The 24359-nt window shown below is 39.3% G+C and overlaps 9 protein-coding genes and 6 non-coding genes across 15 annotated transcripts; 9 read left to right on the forward strand and 6 right to left on the reverse strand.

The window, feature by feature from the left end:
• Positions 1–73: 73 nt before the first annotated feature.
• Positions 74–637, forward strand: ORF187 (hypothetical protein). The gene has a single exon. It carries the CDS (start codon positions 74–76, stop codon positions 635–637), a length of 564 nt encoding a protein of 187 aa, YP_539015.1.
• A 151-nt stretch (positions 638–788) lies between these two features.
• Positions 789–861, reverse strand: PhpafMt14. Its single transcript has one exon. It is a non-coding gene; the product is annotated as a tRNA-His (tRNA).
• Positions 862–890: 29 nt separating this feature from the next.
• Positions 891–970, reverse strand: PhpafMt15. Its single transcript has one exon. It is a non-coding gene; the product is annotated as a tRNA-Leu (tRNA).
• Position 971: 1 nt separating this feature from the next.
• On the reverse strand, positions 972–1051 carry PhpafMt16. Its single transcript has one exon. It is a non-coding gene; the product is annotated as a tRNA-Leu (tRNA).
• A 1496-nt stretch (positions 1052–2547) lies between these two features.
• nad5 (NADH dehydrogenase subunit 5) lies at positions 2548–8642 on the forward strand. The gene is made up of 4 exons: positions 2548–2778; positions 3610–4129; positions 4815–5518; positions 8067–8642. The coding sequence occupies exons 1-4, from the start codon at positions 2548–2550 to the stop codon at positions 8640–8642; spliced, it is 2031 nt and encodes a 676-aa protein (YP_539016.2).
• On the forward strand, positions 6175–7776 carry ORF533 (group II intron-associated open reading frame). The gene has a single exon. The coding sequence runs from the start codon at positions 6175–6177 to the stop codon at positions 7774–7776; it is 1602 nt and encodes a 533-aa protein (YP_539017.1).
• A 618-nt stretch (positions 8643–9260) lies between the features above and the next one.
• Positions 9261–11528, forward strand: nad4 (NADH dehydrogenase subunit 4). Its single transcript has 2 exons — positions 9261–9721; positions 10502–11528. The coding sequence occupies exons 1-2, from the start codon at positions 9261–9263 to the stop codon at positions 11526–11528; spliced, it is 1488 nt and encodes a 495-aa protein (YP_539018.1).
• A 26-nt stretch (positions 11529–11554) lies between these two features.
• On the forward strand, positions 11555–13987 carry nad2 (NADH dehydrogenase subunit 2). The gene is made up of 2 exons: positions 11555–11710; positions 12674–13987. The coding sequence occupies exons 1-2, from the start codon at positions 11555–11557 to the stop codon at positions 13985–13987; spliced, it is 1470 nt and encodes a 489-aa protein (YP_539019.1).
• A 458-nt stretch (positions 13988–14445) lies between these two features.
• Positions 14446–14517, reverse strand: PhpafMt17. Its single transcript has one exon. It is a non-coding gene; the product is annotated as a tRNA-Gly (tRNA).
• Positions 14518–14608: 91 nt separating this feature from the next.
• On the reverse strand, positions 14609–14682 carry PhpafMt18. Its single transcript has one exon. It is a non-coding gene; the product is annotated as a tRNA-Arg (tRNA).
• A 614-nt stretch (positions 14683–15296) lies between these two features.
• Positions 15297–15396, forward strand: PhpafMt19. The gene has a single exon. It is a non-coding gene; the product is annotated as a tRNA-Glu (tRNA).
• Positions 15397–15693: 297 nt separating this feature from the next.
• rps12 (ribosomal protein S12) lies at positions 15694–16074 on the forward strand. The gene has a single exon. The coding sequence runs from the start codon at positions 15694–15696 to the stop codon at positions 16072–16074; it is 381 nt and encodes a 126-aa protein (YP_539020.1).
• rps7 (ribosomal protein S7) lies at positions 16071–16790 on the forward strand. Its single transcript has one exon. It carries the CDS (start codon positions 16071–16073, stop codon positions 16788–16790), a length of 720 nt encoding a protein of 239 aa, YP_539021.1.
• Positions 16791–17522: 732 nt separating this feature from the next.
• On the reverse strand, positions 17523–18893 carry atp6 (ATP synthase F0 subunit 6). Its single transcript has 2 exons — positions 18814–18893; positions 17526–18204 (listed from the first exon to the last, which is right to left on the reverse strand). The coding sequence occupies exons 1-2, from the start codon at positions 18891–18893 to the stop codon at positions 17526–17528; spliced, it is 759 nt and encodes a 252-aa protein (YP_539022.1).
• A 1245-nt stretch (positions 18894–20138) lies between these two features.
• On the forward strand, positions 20139–20744 carry nad6 (NADH dehydrogenase subunit 6). The gene has a single exon. The coding sequence runs from the start codon at positions 20139–20141 to the stop codon at positions 20742–20744; it is 606 nt and encodes a 201-aa protein (YP_539023.1).
• Positions 20745–24359: the final 3615 nt, after the last annotated feature.

The following is a 24359-nucleotide window of genomic DNA, read 5'->3' on the forward strand; positions in this document are numbered from 1 at the left end:
ACTTACTTAAATTCAAGGTATGTCGAAAAATAAGAAGAGAATAAACTAGAAAAAAAATAATAATAATGATCCTATGCTAATAAAACAAATTGTTATACGGAAAAAAGCCCAAGAGATTGAAAAAAAATCTCCATATATTCTTTTATTTCATTGTAGTGGCTTGACAAGTCGACAATGGCGACAACTCAAAAATCTATTGTGTGCCTTTCGAGGTAGAACTTTATTTCAACCAAATTACAAAGGAAAACTACCACATAAAAACAAGCAAGGTGGTTTTATTGAGCAGCTTGCTTATAGCGCAGGTCCCACTTGTATCTTGTACTTAACTAAAGAAGCACCAGATAATACATGGTCACAGTTATTACCTTCGGCCTCATACAACCAAAATCTAGTTTTATTATACGGACAACTTCAATCTACTTTAGTCAATCATATGGATATAAAAAAAGCGGCTAATTTAGAAATAACATCAGTATTTCAACAACTTTTTGAGCTCATTTTTTACCCATATAATTCTTTATGTTTTTGTTTGAACAAGCCAATTGATGCTTCACCCACTATACAAGAAAAGACGCAAGGAGGGCCGAAGGCAGAGGATACCCACTGCCGTAACTTGGGCCCCCACTTTGCCAATTAAGGCCGCAGGCTTTATTGACAGAACAGGGGCGCGTAGTTTATAGCGAAGCTTTCTTTTTTTCAATGGAAATCCCCAAAAAATATTTTTTGCTGCGAAAAGCAGCGCCCTCGAAGATTGTAAAGATTTAAGCTAATCGATGATTTGTTTTTTTGGCGAATAACGGGAATCGAACCCGTGTTTTCAAATTCACAATCTGACACTTTAACCTATTAAGTTATACTCGCCCTTTTTTCCAATTTAGACGACATTAAAATACTCGCTATCGGATTCGAACCGATAACCCATAGGAACAGATTTTGAGACTGCCGTGTTTACCATTTTCACCAAGCGAGTATGCTCACTATCGGACTTGAACCGATAACCCATAGGAACAGATTTTAAGTCTGTCGTGTTTACCATTTTCACCAAGTGAGCTGCCGGGAAGCGAAGCGCTGAATGGAAACACAATCTTTTTGTAAAGAAGATAATGCTTTTTTAGAAAAAAATCATAAAGTGCAAAGGTTAAAATTTTGAGCTTTGTTTTACGTAGTTTTGCCATCTATATAATAGAATATAGTAAGAAATAATAAGTTGCCGAGGGCGCAGCAAAATATATATAATATATATATATTTTTTTTCATTCTGTTGTTAAGTAAGGGGCGCTTGGATGGTAACATCCCAGGCCAACCTGGCTAAAAATACTTATGACAGGATAAGATACTAGTTACCTGTCTAAAAGTACTAATCAAGGGTGTAATTCCGAGAAAGACTGTTTCGTCCCTGAAATGGAACTCTTCAGAACCCTTGTTATCGGTTTACAGCCTAAGGAAATTCCTGTGGTCGAGAATCTACTTTGTCAGGTCGTGCTATTGCTTACTTTTCAGTCGGCGTAGGCGAGTTACGAACTTCGCATTAATTTGCGAGTAAGATAATGTCGATTATCCAATTCTATGCCAAGGAGGAAGGTAGAGGTTAATTCAATGGTCGAAAGACATCCAGGGAAAGATAAGTCCGATTAGCCATTTGATTCAAGCCTTTGCGCTACTGGGTTAAGCAAAGGTGACGTCACTTCGGAAGATTCCAGGCTGGATAACAATTGAGTTCTAGAAAGTCGACCAAATGTAAAGTAGCAAAATAGGGGTGCACGTAATTCGCTGAATTCATAAGTCCTAATGAAGGCACTAGGAGAGTTTTCATTCTCCGATTCTGAAAAGCATGGCCTTACGCGAGTAACTTACAGATGCAAGCCTCTACGGCAAGAAGTCTTAATAGAGTAGATAGCGAGCTGAGCTAAACCAGCTATCAGCAGTCATTAATTTCACAACTGGCAAGCCCGAAAGCAAGTAGAATTACCCACTACTTGCTGGGGTGCTGCAAATTTAAAGCGGCAGCGCCCCAGCCCCCTATTTCCATCGTCCTCGTCAATCAAATAAAGGCTTCGTTTAGCCAGGGGTCATTCTTCCCCCCCGCTGAATTGCTTCGCGAACAAAGTAGGAGAAAAAAAGAAAGATTTTTTTTGTCCGCCTTATTCTCTTTTATTATTTAAATGGCCTCATGAGCTTCTACAAAGACCAATAAAGTGGTAACAGCAGCGTAGCCAAGCTTGTTCCGCCCGCTGTGCGCAAAAAAAGAGTTTTTTTCGGCACTTAGTAAAAGGAATTTTTGGCACTCCTTGCAGATGGTGAGTGGATTACTAATAAAATGGAGTGATCCGAGATGACCTCTCTTTCAATTTCAATTATGTCATTATATAGTAATGACATGCGGCGAACTCTATTGGATGCGCCAAAAACTTATTGGGCTGTGTCAATTTATTAACATTGACAGAGCCTTCATCTAAGTCTTGGCTTGTGCAGATGTCGCCCAAAATACAATCAATTATCTACCCAATCGACTGTATTTTGGTCACAATAAAAAAAAATGATTTATGTATGTATTTATTAATTGTAACTTTACCTTTACTAGGTAGTTGTGTAGCAGGTGCTTTTGGTCGTTTTCTTGGTTTACGAGGAACTGCTATAGTCACAACCACGTGTGTTTCATTATCTTTTATTTTATCTCTGATTGCTTTTTATGAAGTTGCACTGGGAGCCAGTGCTTGCTATATAAAAATTGCTCCATGGATTTTTTCCGAGATGTTTGATGCTTCTTGGGGCTTCTTTGGCGACCGTGAAGTCACCGGATGAATTGCTGGATAGATTATCTGGACGCTGCAGTTGCTCTGCGGTGAGACGGACTCGACTCACTCTATGGGGCGAACTCCTTTAGAGCATCATAGCATGTCGGGAAAAGGGCATACTGGACGTAGCCAAAAATATCCTTGGCTGTGCCCTGACCGTGTCTTTGAGACACAGGTGAGGCCGTAGGTCACAAACGTAAGGTGGAGGAGGTATCCCAAACTTGGCGCATCAGGCGAGGCCCGCGTTCCCCCTGCATATGGGCAGCAAGAGGGCGCATATGCCTGAACAAATAGGGGGCCTGAGTCCAATAAGGACAGCACACCACTTCAAGCGCACCTATGTCTCGATATCGATAGAGTATTCGGTGGAACCGGTGAACCATACATTTTTCTAGATAGAGATGCGTGGGACAGAGGGCTCATAGTACCTGCCTACTCGTTTCAAATATTCAAAAATTTTTTTGCTGCGAGTTTTTTGCTGATATCGGCAAAAGGGAAGAGGCCTAAGTCGGCAGATGCCGTACGCTTGAGTGGCAAAGGTAAGCGACACTATACGACTAGGCAGTGAAAAATATGCAGCGAATAAAAAAAAATCTATTTTTTGCTGCGGCCTGCTTAAACATACAGTGGTTACTTCAAGCCTTAATAACAATCTCAAGTTGGTGAGCCGTGTGATAGGTAACTATCTCGCACGGTTCGGGGAGCACTTTATTATTTTACTTGGGTGAACGGCCGCCGCATTGCAGTACGCAAAAAATTTCCTGCTTGATTCTGCGATTCAAGGCCCCAGTAAAATAAAACTTTTGACTCTGTGTTTGATAGTCTGACTGTAGTTATGTTAATTGTGGTTACATTTGTAAGTAGCTTAGTTCATCTTTATTCCATTTCATATATGTCCGAGGATCCACACAGCCCTCGATTTATGTGCTATTTATCCATTTTTACTTTTTTTATGCTAATGTTGGTTACCGGAGATAACTTTATTCAATTATTTCTAGGATGGGAAGGAGTAGGTCTCGCTTCATATTTGTTAATTAATTTCTGGTTTACACGACTTCAGGCCAATAAAGCGGCTATAAAAGCTATGCTTGTCAATCGAGTAGGTGATTTCGGATTAGCTCTCGGGATTATGGGTTGTTTTACTATTTTTCAAACAGTAGACTTTTCGACTATTTTTGCTCGTGCCAGCGCCTTTTCTGAACCCCATCATTATTTTATTTTTTGCAATATGAGATTTCATGCCATAACTGTTATTTGTATTTTACTTTTCATTGGCGCTGTTGGAAAATCTGCACAAATAGGATTGCATACTCGGTTACCTGATGCAATGGAGGGTTTTCGAATATTTGAGGGCTCTCATGTGCCAGTAGGTACATTATAACAATCTCACTGTATGCTGGGATCGTCGACCAAATGAGAGTCCCCATCGGAAAAATATCTCATTTTGACCAATCAGCAGGAAACCTATAAAGGAAGGCCAAGCCCACCCAACGAAGTAAAGGCTGAAGTAGCTCTATAGGATCCTCAGAGACTGTACGTGAGACCTCTTGTTCGAAATGGAATTTATCCTTGAAAAGAGAAGCTGTCCAGATTTAACTAAGATACGAAGCATTCTTTTGTTGTGAAAATTCGATCATCTTTTTTTTAGATTATATAGTCTATCGCGGCCTGATGTTACATTCCAACTTTCGGCCTGAGCCCAGCCTTATTGTCATCCTTACCAAAGCGCCGCGCGCCGGATCTACCAGGATGCAAAAAAGCTCAAATATTTTTTGTTGCTTCGCAAAATATATATATATATTTGCAAGAAGCGTTGGGATGGGGCTGAGACGGCGTCTCATGTATAAAAGAAAAAAAACATCTTAGTTGTTAAGCAGCATCCGGAAGATTCTTGGGAGAGTCTCTATTTCATAAGTGGAAGATACAGTCCCTACTCTTGCTAGGCTCATCAGCTTATTACCTAATGCTCTAAAATATTATTTCTTTGCCTTATGGAAGCGTAAGAGGTTATTAAAGAGTAGCCCACTCCAGTATCTGCTTTGATTCACGCAGCTACTATGGTAACAGCAGGCGTTTTTATGATAGCAAGGTGCTCCCCTTTATTCGAATATTCACCCACTGCTTTGATTGTTATTACTTTCGTAGGGGCTATGACGTCATTCTTCGCGGCAACCACTGGAATATTACAGAATGATTTAAAGAGGGTCATAGCCTACTCAACTTGTAGCCAATTAGGCTATATGATATTTGCTTGCGGTATTTCCAACTATTCCGTTAGCGTATTTCATTTAATGAATCACGCTTTTTTTAAAGCATTACTCTTTCTGAGTGCAGGTTCAGTGATTCATGCCATGTCGGATGAGCAAGATATGCGTAAGATGGGAGGGCTTGCTTCCTTGTTACCTTTCACTTATGCAATGATGCTTATAGGTAGCTTATCTTTAATAGGTTTCCCTTTTTGTACTGGATTTTATTCTAAAGATGTTATTTTAGAGCTCGCTTATACTAAATATACGATTAGTGGTAACTTTGCTTTCTGGTTGGGAAGTATTTCTGTCTTCTTTACTTCTTATTATTCTTTTCGTTTACTTTTTTTAACTTTTTTAGCACCAACAAATTCATTCAAGCGAGACATCTTACGATGTCATGATGCGCCCATTCTTATGGCAATCCCTTTAATCTTTTTAGCTTTTGGAAGTATTTTTGTAGGATACGTGGCCAAAGTGTGACCTGTTAGCCCATAAGTCACCCCTGTGACGAAGCGGCTGTTGCTCACCAAAAAAATAGATTTTTTTTCAAGGTGAACAATAATTGAGAATTGGATGCGGGCGAAATTCCCGCCAATGGCTGAGATGTTCAGTCGACTCTCCTGCCTTTGTAGGAGGCCCGGCAGCCTCCGAGTTGGAAGTGAGCAAAAAAGGGAGGAGGAAAGAGGCCTTGGTGAACCACCATAAGTAAACAAGTGTAAGCTTTGTTGCCCGGCAGTATCAAGTACTGACCACACTGAGGGACGAGCCCTAGAGTTAAAGGGAGGAATGAAGGGTACTTGCAGTGCAAATTTTTGGTCTTGCACCGAACATCCAATGGACCATGGACTAAATGGCCACTGTCTGAAAGGACTATGTCCAAGGGACCACCCCGCAAAGTACATCTTGCGCCTATGGGCCGCTATAACTATCCAATACACTCAAAACTGGAAAACTCTGGTAGGGCTCCCTTGCGGCGGGCTGCCAAGCTATAAACCCGACGAGAGCAGGATTCTCTAAAAAGCCAAGGCCGCAGAGTGCCGCCAGCAAAAATATATTTCTTTTTGCAGCATTTTTATTCTGCCCACTTGGAGATTTAGAATTTCAGTAAAAACTGGAAAGGAGAATAAGTTATGAGTAGGTTCTACATAGATACCCAAACGATACCCTGGGAACAAATTCCTTGGCCCAAGGTCGAGGCAGTTGTTTTTAGACTCCAAACCAGGATTTACCAAGCTTCTCGCTCCAACAATATGGACAAGATGCGTGCTCTACAATTTAGACTCATACGAAATCTACATGCCAGACTCTTAGCCGTGAGACAAGTTACACAGGAGAACCCAAGGAAAAAGGACCCTGACATTTACAAGAAGTTGGTGGCCTCAGGGTCACAAAAAATAGAGATGGCAAGAGGTCTTCAATTGGATGGAAAGGCTACGCCCATTCGTCAAATAATAATAGCAAAGCCCCGGAAAGAAGAAGAGCGCCTCAGAAAACTACGAGCAAAAAAAAAATATAGATTTTGTTGTGCCTTTTCTGCATTAGGCGCAAGAAAACGTAGAGTAAATCAGGTACGCTTTGCGCCTGGAAAATGGAAAGCAAAAAACAATCTATATTTTTTTTTTCGAACTAAACTTTGCGTCTTTTCATCTCTTTGGCCTATCTGTGTTATCGAAGACAGAGCCAAGCAGGCTTTGGCCAAAATGGCCCTAGAAAGTGAATGGGAAGCCCGCTTCGAACCCAATTCCTATGGATTCAGACCCGGACGAAGCTGCCAGGATGCCATTAAAGCCATATTCTTAGCTATTCGAGCCAAGCCCAAGTATGTTCTGAACGCGGACATTTCCAAATCTTTCGATCGCATCAACCACCAAGCCCTCTTGGACAAACTGAAAACTCTGCCTAATTTAGCCAAACAGGTCAAAGCCTGGCTTAAAGTCGACCTCATGACCGGATTAGGAAATAATGCTCAGTACATGGAAAGGGGCACCTATGGCGTGATCTCCCCACTGCTAGCCAACATTGCTCTCCATGGAATGGAGACAGCTTTAACACAGTGGTCACTGAGAGCATATCCCAAAGAACCAACTCCAATACTGGTTAGATATGCCAATGACTTCGTTGTACTTCACCAATCCAAGGAGGTCATAGAACAAGCTCAGGCATTCCTGAGGGAATGGTTAAAGTGCATGGGACTAGAATTGCACTCGGATAAGATCCAGATAGTCAACACCGGATCCGGGTTCCAATTTCTAGGGTTTTCAATCAATCATATTTGGAAATGGGGCAAAGTTAAAACTTTAATAACTCCGTCTCGTGAGTCTCGCTGGAGATTTCTCGAAGATATTCGACGGGCCATTCAATTTTCAAAAGGAAAAGCAGCCTACCAACTTATCATAACCCTGGTACCCAAAATAGTGGGATGGGGCCACTACTTCAAATACTCTGAATGCAACAATATATTTCGGAGATTAGACCATGATATTTTTCAAAAGATCCGAGCATGGGTATACCGACGGCACCCGACATGGGGTCGTGATAAAATAAAACAAAAGTACTTCCCCGAAAAGAGAAGTTGGCTCTTCGAAGGGAAAGTATACCAAGATAACTGGATTTTGTACGACTCTTACACAACGGCCTTTGGGGTGAAAAAAGAATATTACCTGGTCAAACTGAGTTGGATAGCTAGCCACAAGCACATTAAGGCGAGACAAGATAAGAGCCCAATAAAATGAAAAGCGGCGTAAGAGCGCAACAGCAAAAAAAGAAATATTTTTTTTGGGTAACCAAAATGCTGAAGGGCTCTTTATTACACCGCCCAAACATGTTAGAAAACCACGAGGGCATAAAAGTAGAGCACATCAAAGTGAAATCCTTGCGTGTTCGTAGAAAACTTATGGACAAGCACTGCCATGTTGAAAACAAGCGAGAAGACGTAAAAATTCTGAGAGGAGCCGTATGAGGCGGAAGCCTCACGTACGGTTTTGAAGCCAAGCCGTTCCAGCGATGGAACGGCTTAGGGACCGATATGATGATTGGTTTAGGTACCAATTTTTGGGCTAATTCCCTTTTCATACTACCAAAAAATGAAATTCTTGCCGAATCCGAGTTTGCTACTCCAACAATTATTAAACTAATTCCTCTTTTGTTTAGTACTTTAGGTGCTTTTATGGCATATAATATAAATTTTGTAGCAAATCCATTAATTTTTGCTTTGAAAACTAGTACTTTCGGTAATCGATTATATTGCTTTTTAAATAAGCGCTGGTTTTTTGATAAAATTTTTAATGACTTTATACTTAGGTTCTTTTTGCGTTTTGGATATGAAGTTTCATTTAAAGTTTTAGACAAGGGTGCTATTGAAATCTTGGGGCCTTATGGAATTTCGTACACATTTCGAAAATTAGCCAAGCAGATAAGTAAACTTCAAAGTGGTTTTGTTTATCATTATGCTTTTGTAATGTTGATTGGCTTAACCATATTTATTACCATAATAGGTCTGTGGGATTTTATTTCTTTTTGGGTAGATAATCGATTGTATTTTATTTACATAGTGAGTTTTCTATTTATNCATTTTGAAAAAGACATTAGCACAAACTAAAGGGGCATACTTCCTTATATAATACCATGAAACTTTAAGGGACGCAATGATAAGCCAGTGTTACGCCCTTTTTTCGGCTTCGCTGAGAGGGAGGGCTGAGGCCCGACGAAGCCTAACAAGCAAAAAAATAGATTTTTTGGAGCCTAAGCTATGCTTTGCGGTCTAGCTACGATAAGTCATGAAAAAAAGTGGGTCCTCGAATAAAGCACGTAATTGCTTTGGGTCTATGAGGAATCTGAAGAAGGGGAAGAAAAAAGTAAAGGTTGGAATGATGGAATGATAGATAGAAGAAAAGAAAATGAAAAACCCATAAAACGAAAAAAAAATTTTTCGGCTTTTTTTATCCCCCTCGACTGTGACTGGGGCCGCACGGTCATAGTAGCAAGCCCTAAAGCGTTGGGCAAAGCCGCGAAAGGCGAAGCATGCAATTACATAGTATGCGCGTATAAAAGCTCATCCAGTTATGTAATTATTGCGGACCTTATGTATATAAGTGCAGGGGGTTATGATGATATACCCATAGGGCCGCTATGGCTGGAAAGCCGAGAAGAAATGTGGACCCGCGGCCTGCGAAGAGAGCTGCGTCCTCGGGATCTTTTGGAAAAAGAGTAAACATTTATGTTACAATTTTTAGCTCCATTTTATTCCAATCTCAGTGGTCTTATTCTGTGTCCTTTGTTAGGAAGCATTATTCTTTTTGTTATCCCTGATCCCAGAATACGACTGATACGAAGTATTGGTTTGTGCACCTCTTTGATTACTTTTTTATATTCCCTTCTTTTTTGGATACAATTTGATAATTCTACAGCCAAATTTCAATTCGTGGAAACCATTCGATGGCTTCCTTACTCAAACATCAATTTTTATATAGGTATAGACGGTATCTCTTCATTTTTCGTGGTCTTGACCACATTTTTAATTCCTATTTGCATTTTAGTAGGTTGGTCCAGTATTAAAAGTTATAAAAAAGAGTATATGATAGCATTTCTAATTTTAGAATCTTTCATGATTGCTGTGTTTTGCATGCTGGATCTCTTACTATTTTATGTTTTTTTTGAAAGCGTTTTAATCCCTATGTTGTGCGGAGCTTAGCATCTGATATTCGCGGCGCGAAGCGCCGCCTCTGCAGGAGCCTTGTGCAGTAAACCCTTCTGAGCGATCCGAAGACTAGTAGGTCCCGCGAAGCTTTCGGAGAAGGGTAGTCTTGTGTGTAAGCATAGCTTTTTGATCGAACCCGTCGGATGACCTATTTGGGATTGGGGGGTACTTTGAGTGGGTACTTTGCAGGACTTCACTCTGCCTACTCGAATATTGTATAAACATGCAGGAAAGGGTGCTCCTGGGCAGGGAAGAATGGAGTTTTGCTGCGAGAAAACAGTTTTCGTGAAGTCTAGGGGGTGCAGACACACTTGCGCGAATTACAGGTGACAGCTACAAGGGTGGTGGGGAAAAAAAAGTACCCGACGCCTGGGGATGGACATAAATTTGTTAACTATCTATTGAGCTGACAAGGATAATTGTCCTGGTCTTGAAAGAGGACCTCAGGTAAATTGCTCTGTCGGGAAGTGATTGGCGAGGCCGCGGGATGAGTCGCTGGAACAAACAAGAAGACCGAAATAAAAACATATTTTAGAACTACAAGCCAAAAAAAGGCGTAAAGCCCTTTCTGCAAAAATCTATATATTTTTTTTTTTGCTTGGCTTTTATTTTCGGCTCATCCGCTATTTCGAGAGGGAGCCGTATGACGCGAGAGTGTCACGTACGGTTCTTTGAGAAGGGTGTGGGTACCTGCAGGAGCTTTTTCTTGACCCATTTATCATGGGGAGATAAAGGCGAGGGCCTATCAGCCCTTACTCTCCTATTATCATAGGGGTATGGGGTTCTAGACAAAGAAAAATACAAGCAGCATATCAGTTTTTCTTATATACTTTACTTGGATCTGTCTTCATGCTCTTAGCCATTTTATTTATTTTTTTCCAAACAGGAACCACTGATTTACAAATATTATTAACCACAGAATTTAGTGAGCGGCGCCAAATATTGCTATGGATTGCTTTTTTTGCCTCTTTTTCCGTAAAAGTGCCTATGATACCAGTTCATATTTGGTTACCTGAAGCTCACGTAGAGGCACCTACGGCTGGATCTGTAATCTTGGCAGGAATTCTTTTAAAATTAGGAACCTATGGTTTTTTAAGATTTTCCATACCCATGTTTCCTGAAGCAACACTTYATTTTACCCCTTTCATTTATACTCTAAGCGTTATTGCTATTATATATACTTCCTTGACTACAATAAGACAAATCGATCTGAAGAAAATTATTGCCTACTCTTCAGTAGCTCATATGAATTTTGTGACTATTGGTATGTTCAGTCTAAACATACAAGGAATTGAAGGTAGTATTTTACTTATGTTAAGTCATGGACTGGTTTCTTCAGCCCTTTTTTTATGTGTTGGTGTTTTATATGACCGACATAAGACTCGACTTGTTAAATATTATGGAGGTTTAGTCAGCACCATGCCAATGTTCTCTACGATTTTCTTATTCTTTACCTTAGCCAATATGAGTTTACCAGGTACTAGCAGCTTTATTGGAGAATTTCTTATTTTAGTAGGAGCTTTCCAAAGAAATAGCTTAGTGGCTACATTAGCGGCACTTGGAATGATTTTAGGCGCAGCTTATTCTCTTTGGTTATATAATCGTGTGATTTTTGGGAATTTCAAACCCAAATTCCTCCAAAAATTCTCCGATTTAAATAGAAGAGAAGTTCTAATATTTTTCCCTTTTATTGTCGGAGTTATTTGGATGGGTGTTTACCCCGAAGTTTTCCTAGAGTGTATGCATACTTCCGTAAGTAACTTAGTGCAACATGGAAAATTTGATTAAAAAACATAAAAAAGAGGTTTGAAGAAATGTTTGAACATGATTTTTTAGCGCTTTTCCCAGAGATCTTTCTTATTAACGCAACCATCATTTTGCTTATTTATGGAGTTGTATTTAGTACCTCTAAAAAATATGATTATCCACCATTAGTGTGTAATGTTAGTTGGCTTGGTTTACTTAGTGTTGTGCGCCTAGGAGGGCGCGTTTGGGAAGACGAAGGTTGAAAACAATCGCTCGGGTAGACTCCCTAACCTTATGTGGGATCAGACCGCAGGGAACCATAGCATGGGTACTATCCGCGTTTCGTCGCAAGTACAATCGTACGCATAGGAGTAAGGTAACTTCCCCCAACGAAAGGCGGGGCCGGAAGGCACGTGGGCTCGAACGCTACTCACGTGCGAGCAACCCTCCGGACGTAACTGTAATGAACAGAAAAAGTGGTACACGTAACTAAACGACAAGCAAACGGCCAAACGCGCAAACTAGGGATCATCCAAATGGACTCTATAGGAACCGGCTTTGATAAAAGCAGGGCGTAGCAAATTTGCTACGATTTTCAAAAATACTTTTGAAAATCCCTTGGAGACCAGGGCTTTAGCCAAAAATGTACGGGTGACAGATCCTTCCATAATGTACCCTGAGAAATACACCGGGCAATTAATGTTGAGCATACGACGATGCCCTTTAGAGTGAAAGCCTCGGAGGAAAAGGAGGTAGGTGATAATGCGCTATACTTTCCAGACGCGGCGCGCGTCCGCGTCTGGAAAGTATAGCAAACTCGGAGAAGCAATTTAGGATAATATCATTAAAGAGAAAAAAAAATATTTTTTTTGCTGAGTGCTACTACTTTCAGCCTCATTAATATGAGACTTCCTACGTCAATATAGGACCCTGAGTAAAAGACTAAGGCAATAGCTAGGTAAAACAGCGAATTTGATTAATCTACCTACGGACGTAACCAATAAAGGAATGGAAGACAATGTGGTATAACGCCAACTCCGAAATGATCAGTGTTCTATTTTGTTCATGCAGGCCCGGCCTTAGAGGGTTTCGGTCCGTAGACCTGAAAAAGTTATCATGGACGAGCCACATGCGGGGAAATTCGCACGTGTGGTTCTGACCGGGGGGAAAAAGCGCCCTATCGGTATCTAATAACTATCTTATTGCTTGCTTCTAGCACACCTCTAACTGTTGCCAACTTATTCTATAATAATTTAATAATAGACCATTTTACATATTTTTGCCAAATCTTTCTATTAGTAAGTACGGCTAGCACTATAGTTATGTGTCTGGGTTATTTCAAAGAAGAGAGTTTGAATGCTTTTGAATCTATTATCTTAATTCTACTTTCTACTTGCAGTATGCTCTTCATGATCTCGGCTTATGATTTAATTGCCATGTATTTAGCTATTGAGCTTCAAAGTTTATGTTTTTATGTGATCGCAGCATCAAAAAGAGACTCTGAATTTTCTACAGAAGCTGGCTTAAAATATTTTATTTTAGGTGCATTCTCCTCTGGAATTTTATTGTTTGGTTGTTCTATGATTTATGGATTTACTGGAGTTACCAACTTTGAGGAATTAGCTAAGATTTTCACTGGATATGAAATCACTTTATTTGGTGCTCAATCTAGTGGTATCTTTATGGGGATTCTATTTATTGCTGTAGGTTTTTTATTTAAGATCACAGCAGTTCCTTTTCATATGTGGGCACCTGATGTATACGAGGGTTCACCTACTCTGGTTACAGCATTCTTTTCTATTGCACCTAAAATATCTATTCTTGCCAATATGGTACGTGTTTTTATTTATAGTTTTTATGATCCAACATGGCAACAATTATTCTTTTTTTGCAGCATTGCTTCTATGATCTTAGGAGCATTGGCTGCAATGGCTCAAAACAAAGTCAAAAGACTTTTAGCTTATAGTTCTATTGGACATGTAGGTTATCTTTTTATTGGTTTTTCATGTGGAACCATAGAAGGTATTCAATCGCTACTAATTGGTGTTTTTATTTATGTATTAATGACCATCAATGTATTCGCCATAGTTTTAGCATTACGTCAAAACCGTTTCAAATATATAGCAGATTTAGGTGCTTTAGCCAAAACTAATCCTATTTTAGCTATTACCTTGTCTATTACTATGTTTTCATACGCAGGAATACCCCCGTTAGCCGGATTTTGTAGCAAATTTTATTTGTTTTTCGCTGCTTTAGGCTGTGGGGCTTACTTACTAGCCTTAATAGGAGTTGTTACTAGTGTTATCAGTTGTTTTTATTATATACGCTTTGTGAAAATAATGTATTTTGATACACCTAAAAAATGGATTCTATATAAACCCATGGATCGTGAAAAATCCTTACTACTAGCAATTACTTTATTTTTGATCAGTTTTTTCTTTCTATACCCTTCTCCCCTATTCTTAGTCAGCCATCAAATGGCACTAAGTCTATGTTTGTAAGTTGTATGTCTGATAAATAAATAAAATTTTTATAAGTTCAGCATAAGATAATAATTGCATAATCCACAAGCCTGAATTGGATTCAAGGCTGAATTCGAGCAAGGCCACAGAGCGTAGCTTTTCGCGGGGCGCGATAAAAAAAAGAATTTGCAGATTGGCCGGAAAGCACTGTGCCTCCAATGACTCTCCGTACCGTTTTATTTCTCCATCCTCCCGGTTGTTTCCAGCCCCATCATTTGTTATGCGAATAATGTGGGCACAGCACCGGTTTAATTGCGTTTTGCAGGGAAATGGCCACCGCAGCGCGAGGCAGCACCTGCGCCCTGAATCATGACAAATGATTCATATTTGCCAAGCAACGAAGTGGCCCCCGCTTTTGTTGGCTACTCTCTTCTGGTGCCTTAGGCAACAACACAAAAATATATTTTTGGGGGAGAAAACTGGGTAAAAAAAACCCAAGCGGAAAAAGGGACTTGAACCCTCAACCTCAGCCTTGGCAAGGCTATACTCTACCATTAAGCTATTTCCGCCAGCCCTGGCAAAACGGGACAATAAGAAAAAAGTAAGAAGGCCTTTACACTTATCAGATGTATTCTCTTAGTAGAATTTGATGGATAGGCCCATGCTTGGAAAGATTCGAACTCTCAACCCCCAAATCCGTAGTTTGGTGCTCTATCCGATTGAGCTACAAGCATAAATTTATTATTCTTAAACACTACGTGTCATGTAGGCTGCATTACTACAAAGAAAAAACATATATATATATGAAAAAATATTTTAAGAATTGAAAAAAAAAAAGAGATATGTTTTTTTTCCCCTATTCACTTAAGCGACGGTATACTTTGTAAATTAGGATAGTATTACCTACCGTATTGCATTATTTTAATGCGTTTATGCCTTCTGTGACTTGAGAAATATTATAGCACTGTGGTCAAATTAGTCAACATTTTGACCGCAGTTACGTGATCTGGATGCATTATAACACGTTAGTAATAAAGTCCAAAAAAGAATACTTAGTTGATTGGATTAGCTTGCGTTTAGGTTTTACAGCTAAAAAAGAAAAAATATATATAGATTTTCTTTTCTCATTTTTCCTAATTTATTAGCCAAAAAGCGGAAATGCAGACGAAAGGTCGCTCTTGGTGTAATGTTGGCCAGGTACAGAGTTTTTGTTTTAGTTGAAAGCCTTATGAATTATCGTAGGTAGATGAAAAACAAAAGTGGCGCATAAACGGGCCACAGGCCGCAAATAGTGCCACTTCTTATTGCAGCGCAGCTCTGGCTGACCATTTTTCTTCGAAATAATTTTGTCCCTTTCGTCTAGGGGTATAGGACATCGTCTTTTCATGGCGAGAACACGGGTTCGAATCCCGTAAGGGATAGCCTTACATATGCTCCGAGAGCCAGGCAAAATGAGTTTTCTAGTGCACGTAGTAATCTTTTGTCTAAAAAAGGAAAGGAAAGGAAACACAAAATTGAAAAAATACTTTTTTTCAGTGTCTTCGCCCTTTATTATAGTTCTTAACTGTCCTCTCTTATTATTTTTCTTCGTGCTCTTATGGTTAATAAAGATCGTAGAAAGCATAGTCATGATTCAGGGCGCAGGGTATAGCGGCCAAAGGCCCCATTCCCATAACGAATAGAGCATGAGAAATAGGAAAGAAAAATTTTATGCAACTTTCTAAAAAAAACCAAGTAAGTGAAATATGCCTACAATAAATCAATTGATTCGTCATGGTAGAAAGTCAAAACGGCGCACACAACGTACTCGAGCTTTAACTCAATGTCCTCAAAAGCAGGGAGTATGCCTGCGTGTTTCGACGAGAACACCAAAGAAACCTAATTCGGCTTTACGCAAGATAGCCAAAGTACGTTTAACCAATCGAAATGAGATAATTGCTTACATTCCTGGCGAAGGCCATAATTTGCAAGAGCATTCTGTGGTTATGGTTAGAGGGGGTAGAGCGAAAGATTTGCCAGGTGTGAAATACCATTGTATTCGAGGAGTTAAAGATTTGCAGGGAATACCGGGTCGACGTCGAGGCAGATCTAAATATGGTACAAAAAAACCCAAAGATTCTATATGAATTTATTTGTCAAATCATCGAATTTCAGCTTTGTGTTTGGTTCATCCCTTGATTGGTTTCACCAATCAAAACTTTCAGAAAAGGCGGGAATGAAAAAAAATGAAAATTGGCCATTTAGCGGAAAAAATCTATTTTTTTTTTCAGAAAGCTTTTTTGCGCGTCGTTTATTGCATTGTAGATATTTATGCTATGCCCTGGAAGGGCATGTGCCATCAACACCTAAAGGTCGTGGGGCAAGCACATACAATAGCTCAGACAATTTGGGCTATATCCGGGGCTTGCATGGTAAACAAAAACAATTAATAAAAAAATTGGTCCATATTTGCATGATTGATGGTAAAAAAACGAGATCTCGTGCTATTGTTTATAAAACTTTTCATTGTCTAGCTCAGCATGGCGATATATTAAGACTTTTGGTTAATGCCATAGAAAATGTCAAGCCTGTTTGTGAAGTGAAAAAGGTAAGAATTTCTGGTACTACTCAATTAGTACCATCTATTATAGCAACAAATCGTCAAGAAACCTTAGCCATTCGTTGGATGCTCGAAGCAGCAGCCAAACGACATATGAACAAAAAAAGCATGAGCTTAGACCAATGTTTAGCTGATGAGATATTGGATGCTTCCCGAAAGATGGGGATTGCACGTAAAAAAAGGGATGATCTTCATAAACTGGCTCAAGCCAATCGTAGTTTTTCGCATTATAGATGGTGGTAAACTATTTAAAGTGGAAGAAAAAAGGGATCAGGCGACGAGGGAGGCGAAGCGCATTATTTAGAAACTTTTCTGCGCTTCGCCCCCTTTTGCCCCACTCGGGGATTGGGGAAAGAAAAAAAAGGCCAAGCTTCGTTATGCGCTTGGCTACTCATTTATAAGGATTTCATGGCTTTTATCATAATTAAACTCTTCGTCCTTTCTCAGAATCCGACATGAAGCGTCTCAGCTCAAGACAAGTTTGCCGCATCGAAGAAGGGTTGCGAGAGAGGGGGCGCAGCAAATATATATTTTTTTGCTTGCCATTTTTTTTTTATCAAAAAATTGACCAGAAAGCTAGTAATATTCGCGTAGTTTTTTTTTGCACTCTGCAGGTAGCGCACGATTATCAGCACACCCAGGCGACCAGAGACAACTTTTGTCCAAAGCGGGGGGAGGGGAGTACCTGCGGCCTATTTGTCTCGGTAGGAATTAGTCCCCGGGGTCCTGGGACATTCGCTTCCGCCAACAGGTAACTCTACAAGGCCGCAGGGCGCAGCAAAATATATATATATATAGAATATTTTTTTTTTTTCGTAGCTTTTTGCATCCCGCGCGTTCAAAGGTCTCCGACCATTGGTGTGCATTATTTTGCGTCATCAAAAGCAAATCCAGCTTTTTTATTATGGTTGATGATGACGCGCTGAAAAAGTAAAGAAGTGATGTAGCAACTGTTTTGATGCTCCTTACACCAGTCTTTTAATGAAGGTTTATAGCATCATTTAAGTAAATACAAATTAAAATAGTAAAAACATAAGCTTGTAATATAGCAACACCTAATTCCAAACCAGTTAATGCGAATACTATCAAAAAAGGAGCAAGATGGGCTAAATACATAATACCCCCCATAGATAGCATAGTCCAAGCAAACCCGCTTAGAATCTTGACTAAACTATGACCAGCCATCATATTGGCAAATAAACGTATTCCTAGACTTAATGCGCGAAAACAATAGGAGATTAGCTCAAGAAGTACTAGGAAGGGTGCTAACGGCAAGGGTACTCCTTGCGGCAATAAAAAACTAAAAAAATGAAGCCCATGTGTTTGAAATCCAACTATAGTGATTCCGATAAAGAGAGATAATGAAAGACCCAGGGTAATTATAAAATGACTTGTTACTGTAAAACTATAGGGTATCATACCAATGAGATTACAAAATAATAAAAAAGTAAAAGTGACAAAGATTAGGGGAAAAAAGCGTTGTTTCATCGAAGAAGGACCGCTTATTTGTTCATTTACCAAGTTAAGCACAAAATCATAAATAATTTCCACAAAGGATTGCCAAGCATTTGGTACTAAGTGTCCTCCATTTAAAGTGACGAAATGAACTAGAAGCAATACTAGACTGATAGTTAATAGCATAAACAAAGATGAATTGGGTCGGTAGGGGAAAAAAAGACTTTTTTTTTGCTCCATTTAAACCTTACTTAGGCTCCAGGTTTAAAGCCGTTCCCCTCCTATAGAACCGTACGTGATAGTTTCCCATCATACGGCTCCTCTCTCCTCGGGACCGGCCAAAGGTTCAATAGAGGCTTCGGCAGCCATCTTCAAAAAAAGTCTTTTTTTTTACTTGGCCGAAGAGAGCCAGGACTACATTCCTCGCCGCTTATTTTGTGGGAGGTTTTCCATCCATCCTCGGGCGCATTCCACAGTATCCTGGGCACTCGCCCTCATAGCCGTCACCCCGGTTGATCTACCCGCGCGTTCTGTCTAGGATTCTCTAGGCTCGACCGGCGTGTGCCGGCGTGAACATGGTTTGTATCCTGACCCAGGGGCCCCCTTTCACCGTTTACCATCGGCTATTCGAGTAGATCAGTCCTCATATTCGTCTCCCTTCCAAAAGAGCGGCCATCCTCGAGATTCGTAAACCTATCCTGTACAGAACACTTTCCTGACTCCGCGGCATCGAAGTAAACGGGAGTTGGATTATCGTCTAAAACCCCGACGAAGTGTTTACACCATCGAGTAGTGGGCGCGAGCTCCGCACGTAAATGAAAGATAGAAATTTCCTATATGAATAGGAATCAATGGAATAATTGCAAATTGTTCTAGCGGACTGCAAGCCATGATAAATTCTCTTTTTCTTATTTTAGCGCGAAGCGAAACCAAGAAGCCGCTTCGTTGCTTGACGCTTTTCAAGGCAAAGTCTTGAGAGAAAATAAAAACTATTTTTATTTCTTTCGGCATTTTTTCATATATATATTATATATGAAGAAATACCTCGAAGCCAAGCTTGATTTGCCCTACATTCGCGCAGCGAATAGAGCGTTAATTTCTATTTATGTTTTTTTTTCTTAAATAATGAATGGTAACTTTTTGGAAAAAAGGGAAGGCGAAGCATAATCAAAGGGATTTGAAGAGCTAAAAAAAACTATTTTTTTTCCTTTTCTTTTTCTGCATTTTAGAATATATATGAAAAAAAATATATATATTTTTGTGCGCCTAGATTTGTTGTTGCTTTGCTGCGCGCCTTTCTTCTATAAGCTAATGGACAAACAAAGTATGCGTGATTTTGTGCCATCTATGTTCGTTCTAGAAGAGAATAAAACTCAAAGTTTCTAAGCCTCTCCTTGCCCCAATTCCATAAGTTGGGGTCTTCGACCCCCACCAGGTGCTTTCCAATATTTGGTTAAGAAGCAAAAGTGAAAAGCGCTCATTTACATAGCTAATTTATGAATCGTTTCGTACGGAAACAACTCGAAGCGGTTTCAGCTCTGGGAGCCTCCCCTCCGGTGATGCAAGGTTCAAGAGTGTCTCCTTACTTAAAGGGCACAAGGAATAAAGTTTCTAAATAAAGATGGTCATTAATTATCATACATGATGAATTTGCTTTATGCAAATTCAAAATCAAAAAATAGTTTACGGGTTTCGCGGGCGAAAGATAGTTTTGTATCTAACTATGCGCAAAGTTCGCCATGCATTTACTATTACGATATATCGAGATTTATCTACTCGACTGACGAGAACCCGAGACACTTTTTATTTACGATGTCGTTTCACGAAGCCTTCTAATGAGTTATGTCCAAAGATAAGAAAAAAAATACATATTTTTTTTTGCTTCCTGTTGCACTTTATAACCGAAGGCTTCTTTCGTATCGAGAGCGCTCTTATTTTGCACCCCCTTCCTCTGCTCCAGCAGCATCTCTTTCTTATGGGGCTCTTGTTTTATGCTGTGTACATGTGTTGGCTTTAGTTGTTTTTTTGCTTGGTTTGTGTTTGCTCGCATCATCTGTTGATGATGCGTAGAAAAAAAATCTATATATTTTTTTTCATTGTTAAAGCAAATGATAAAAGGGACTTAGTAAAATAACCATGATACTTTTTTCTGTTTTTTCGAGCATTGCTTTAGTCTCTAGTGTTATGGTAATACGTGCTAAAAATCCAGTCCATTCTGTTTTATTTTTCATCCTAGTTTTTTTCAACACTTCGGGTTTACTTGTTTTGTTAGGTCTTGACTTCTTTGCTATGATTTTTTTAGTGGTTTATGTAGGAGCTATTGCCGTTTTATTTTTATTTGTAGTTATGATGTTAAATATTAAAATAGCAGAAATTCACGAGAATGTATTGCGTTATTTACCTGTAGGTGGTATTATTGGAGTTATTTTTTTGTTGGAAATTTTTTTCATTGTAGATAATGATTACATTCCAATATTACCAACGAAATTGAGTACAACTTATTTAACATATACAGTTTATGCTGAAAAGATACAAAGTTGGACTAATTTGGAAACATTAGGCAATTTACTTTATACCACCTATTTTGTTTTGTTTTTGGTTTCTAGTCTTATTTTATTAGTAGCCATGATTGGAGCTATAGTACTTACTATGCATAAAACTACTCAAGTCAAAAGACAGGATGTGTTCCGACAAAATGCTATAGATTTTAAAAATACTATCAAAAAAATCAGAGATATTTGAGGGCTTCAGAGAGCTGAAGCCCTTAAGAAGCTCAAAAAAAAAGGTATATATATTTTTTTTTTGTACGCTTCTTTTTTTTTTCTGCTGTGCCTTTTCAATCTCTGCTTTTCTTTCGCACAAAGCAAAGAAAGCGGGTAAACCCCCGGAAAGCTAACGTTTTCCGGGACTAAAGTCCTTCGTAAAGCCAATAATAAATGTAGGGCGAAGAGAAGAAAAGGTAAATAAAAAATCTAGATTTTTTTGACGTATGCCGGGGCGGACGACTTAAGTCCTACTTTCCATTTTAGTGGTCGAAAAATCGAAAAGGAAACAAATTTTCTATTTTGTAAAATAAATTGCTGCGTGCTGCAACCGTCAAAAGGCGTGGGGCGGAGCAGCAAATAGAAATAAAGGTGGTGGCATGACGGCTCGTTTTCTTTTCCAAGTTACTGCATTGCCCTTGATGCATTTATCTTTTCTATTCAATCCAAACCCCTTTACTGCAACTTTTGCCTCTATGGCCAAAGGCGCGAAGCGCAGCCAAATATTTTTTTTGTGTTCTTTTTCTAGGAGTTCCGCGGTTAGCGCAAATGACTGTTAAGTGCGCTGAATATATTGATTGATAAAGGATTTAGCTTTTTACTATGGCATTGTTCAGAGCATGTCTAAACGACTACCTTACCTTTATTTGGAAACAAATTTAGAAAACGCAGCATACTACAATAGATTATGTCTAAGTTAGGCCTCATATGGATAAATCTTATGGTTAAACGCAATTCATTCGGGTTTTTTTAGCTCCTATCTATGTACGTACAGCATGGTCAAGCTATCGAGCATAAAGCATGTAAATTTTTAATGTGTTTCAAGGCACGCCTAGCTTTTAATCCTGAACCATGGGTCTACTTCATGGCGTAGCATCTAATTACTATGTTATTGCAGAACTGAATCAAAGTCAATCTAGGGAAGGATTCCCGCTTAGATGCTTTCAGCAATTCTTCGTGCTTTTTCCATTATATGAATAATCAACAAGTTGCATAATCTCCTACTTTGAATCATTACTTAAAGGACAGCGTCAGCTGTCAAACCATCTAAAATGTGTCGTTTAAGCCTTTGTAGGCTCTTTACAGGCACCTACCACATGTTGGGGTCGAAGACCATGTAGAACAGATTCAGCACTCATAATGCATGAAATGAGAAATGCATGATGCATCGTGTTTAGTGTAGGGCCGAAGGCCTCCATTGCGAAGCCTTAAAGAGGCTGCAAGAGGAACCTAGGGCCGAAGGGCCGAAGGCAGAGGGTGATCCGCCAGTGAGGAAGGCCCGGCCCAGGAGAGAGAAGAGAGAGGGCTCGCAGAGGGAGAATTAAGCTTAAAGAAACAGCTATTTTTTTTTTTGATTCTTATTCGATAATGAGCTCTGGAAAAAAGGTGGCTAAATTTGGGCCTGAAGCGGGGCGGCTTGGCAAAATAAATAAATATATATATGCCGCACTATGCGGTCTGGTGCTCTCAGTGTTAAAATCCTCAGCAATGGCATCAGAGTTTCCATAGTACAATGAATTGGAAGTGAAACAATCAGTTTTTTCACCATTATACAGTTATGGTATGAACTGGGTCTTCATAAAAAAAAATATTTTTTTTTGTTTATGCCATCATAGTTGTTCAATTATGCTAGTTTGAATACCGAGCAAGAGCCACGTGCTTGAAAATCTTGCAAGCACTTTGAGGGGGAGCATTTTGAAAGCTTAAGTTTGACTCAATAACTGCGATGGTTGAGGGTAATTTATGATATATGACTTGCTTTCATCAAGTATGTCGCGTGATTACTGAAGCTTTCTCTGCCCTGCATAATGACCTATAATTATTCCAAAAAGCTTACTCTATTGTTGGGCCCTTCGAATCCAGCTTAAAGAGTTAAATCGCCAAAAAGTAAGCTGCGTTGGCGTTATACCTATTATTAGAAAGATTCATTTAACTTGGTTGTTAAACGAGCAATAAGATCAATTTACTGAATTGAAGTAGGTTCTATTTTCTAATAGAAGGGAGAGGGGGGGAGGATACCAATTTTGATGTGGACCTAGCATGGTTTATATTAGGATCCGGTTTTGTTTCCCTGAAAAACCCTTCCGTATTCGGCGGAAATAAATATTTAAAATAATAATTTGTTAAAAGAGGTTTTGAGAACTCCTAAACCATTGGTTCAAATAGCAACTCAGGAGGAGACAACAATGCTGTTAGGGAATCCTTGAGTCTGAATGGAAAAGCGTGGGTTACTAATGAATGAATTCAAGGAATTGGCAAACTACAAAGGAAAATATGAAAAAGCCTTGTAAGTCGTGAGTACACTCCAATAGACGACTAGAATCTTAGACCTTCAGAACGTAGCCGACACTTTATATAATAGAATATAAAGGGAGTTGTTGGCGCGGTCTATTGGCCACCCGTAAAACGCATTTGCTTCGGTTTACGCCTTCTATCCTCAATCCTATCAAGCGGCCTTGCGATGGAACTCAGACCCCACCGTCTATAATAAATAGTTTATTCTCATGATGGTAATACTTTGGCTTTTTATGAGGGTAAGGTAGACTATAAAAGCCCTACGAATAAAAGTAAACTTAATAGGTAATAATCTGGGATTTCAGTACCCTCAACGTTTAGAGCTTAGGAAAGTGTTACGCATAGATGAAAAAATAAAACTAATCTTATTATCTTTATTTAGCGCGGAATCTTAGGTTTAAAGTTTAAAATATTTTCTATTTTAAAGGTTGTTTAAATAAAATTACATAAAACAACCACACAAAGTTTTCAGAATTCTCTGTCATTTTGGCGAAACGAAAACCTGTAAAGGCTGTTAAGATAGCTGGTAATGCCATAGGCGCTTTTACTGCGGCGGGGTACTCGGTTGTACGTACACAATTTAAATAAAGCGAATGCATTAGAATTGTGAGAAAAAGACCTAAAATTGGAAAAGCTAAAGTTCGATTATCAGGTACGTAATGATAAAGCTAAAAACACGGATCAGCTTTTAAAAGAGGCCGAAGAGCGTTAAATGAAAGAAATTAATGCTTGTTGGTTGGGTAGTAAAAAAAGAAGTACTGATGAAGAATGAACAGCCACGTCTAGATGATGCTGTTCAGCCTGTAGTAGAAGCTAAATACAACAAGCTGCAAGCTAAGGGTCTTTGCGCGACAAGATTCGAGATCAGTATGCGGGACAAGTGACCGTGGGAAAAACGCCACAAGTATCATAGGCAGACCTTCAACAGGCACCTAAAAAAAAATTACCACCTAAATTATCTATTAAGTACCCTGTCCCAAACGCAAACTCCTTCGTTTTTATAAGATATGAAGATATTTTTGTTTCTTGAAGAGCCATTGGGAACTTAGGCTCTTTTATTTATCGAGTTTAGCAAGTATATCTTTCTTAGGATTTAAGTCCTATTAATTTGAACGTAGAGTTGTATGATGCGAAACTATTACCTACGGGGTGGGTTTAATCTTAGATCTTTTTATTTTCTGGGTTCTTATGGGATTATTCCCGCGGATTTGCCTATCCTAATGGGCGTCTAACAAAAAAATATATTTTTTTGTTGGTTGGCCCTTTGTGGGGCCTGTTGAAGGGCTGAAGTAGTTCTGAA

Source organism: Physcomitrella patens, mitochondrion (genome assembly GCF_059467195.1).
Source record: "Physcomitrella patens mitochondrion, complete genome".
NCBI lineage: Eukaryota > Viridiplantae > Streptophyta > Bryopsida > Funariales > Funariaceae > Physcomitrium > Physcomitrium patens.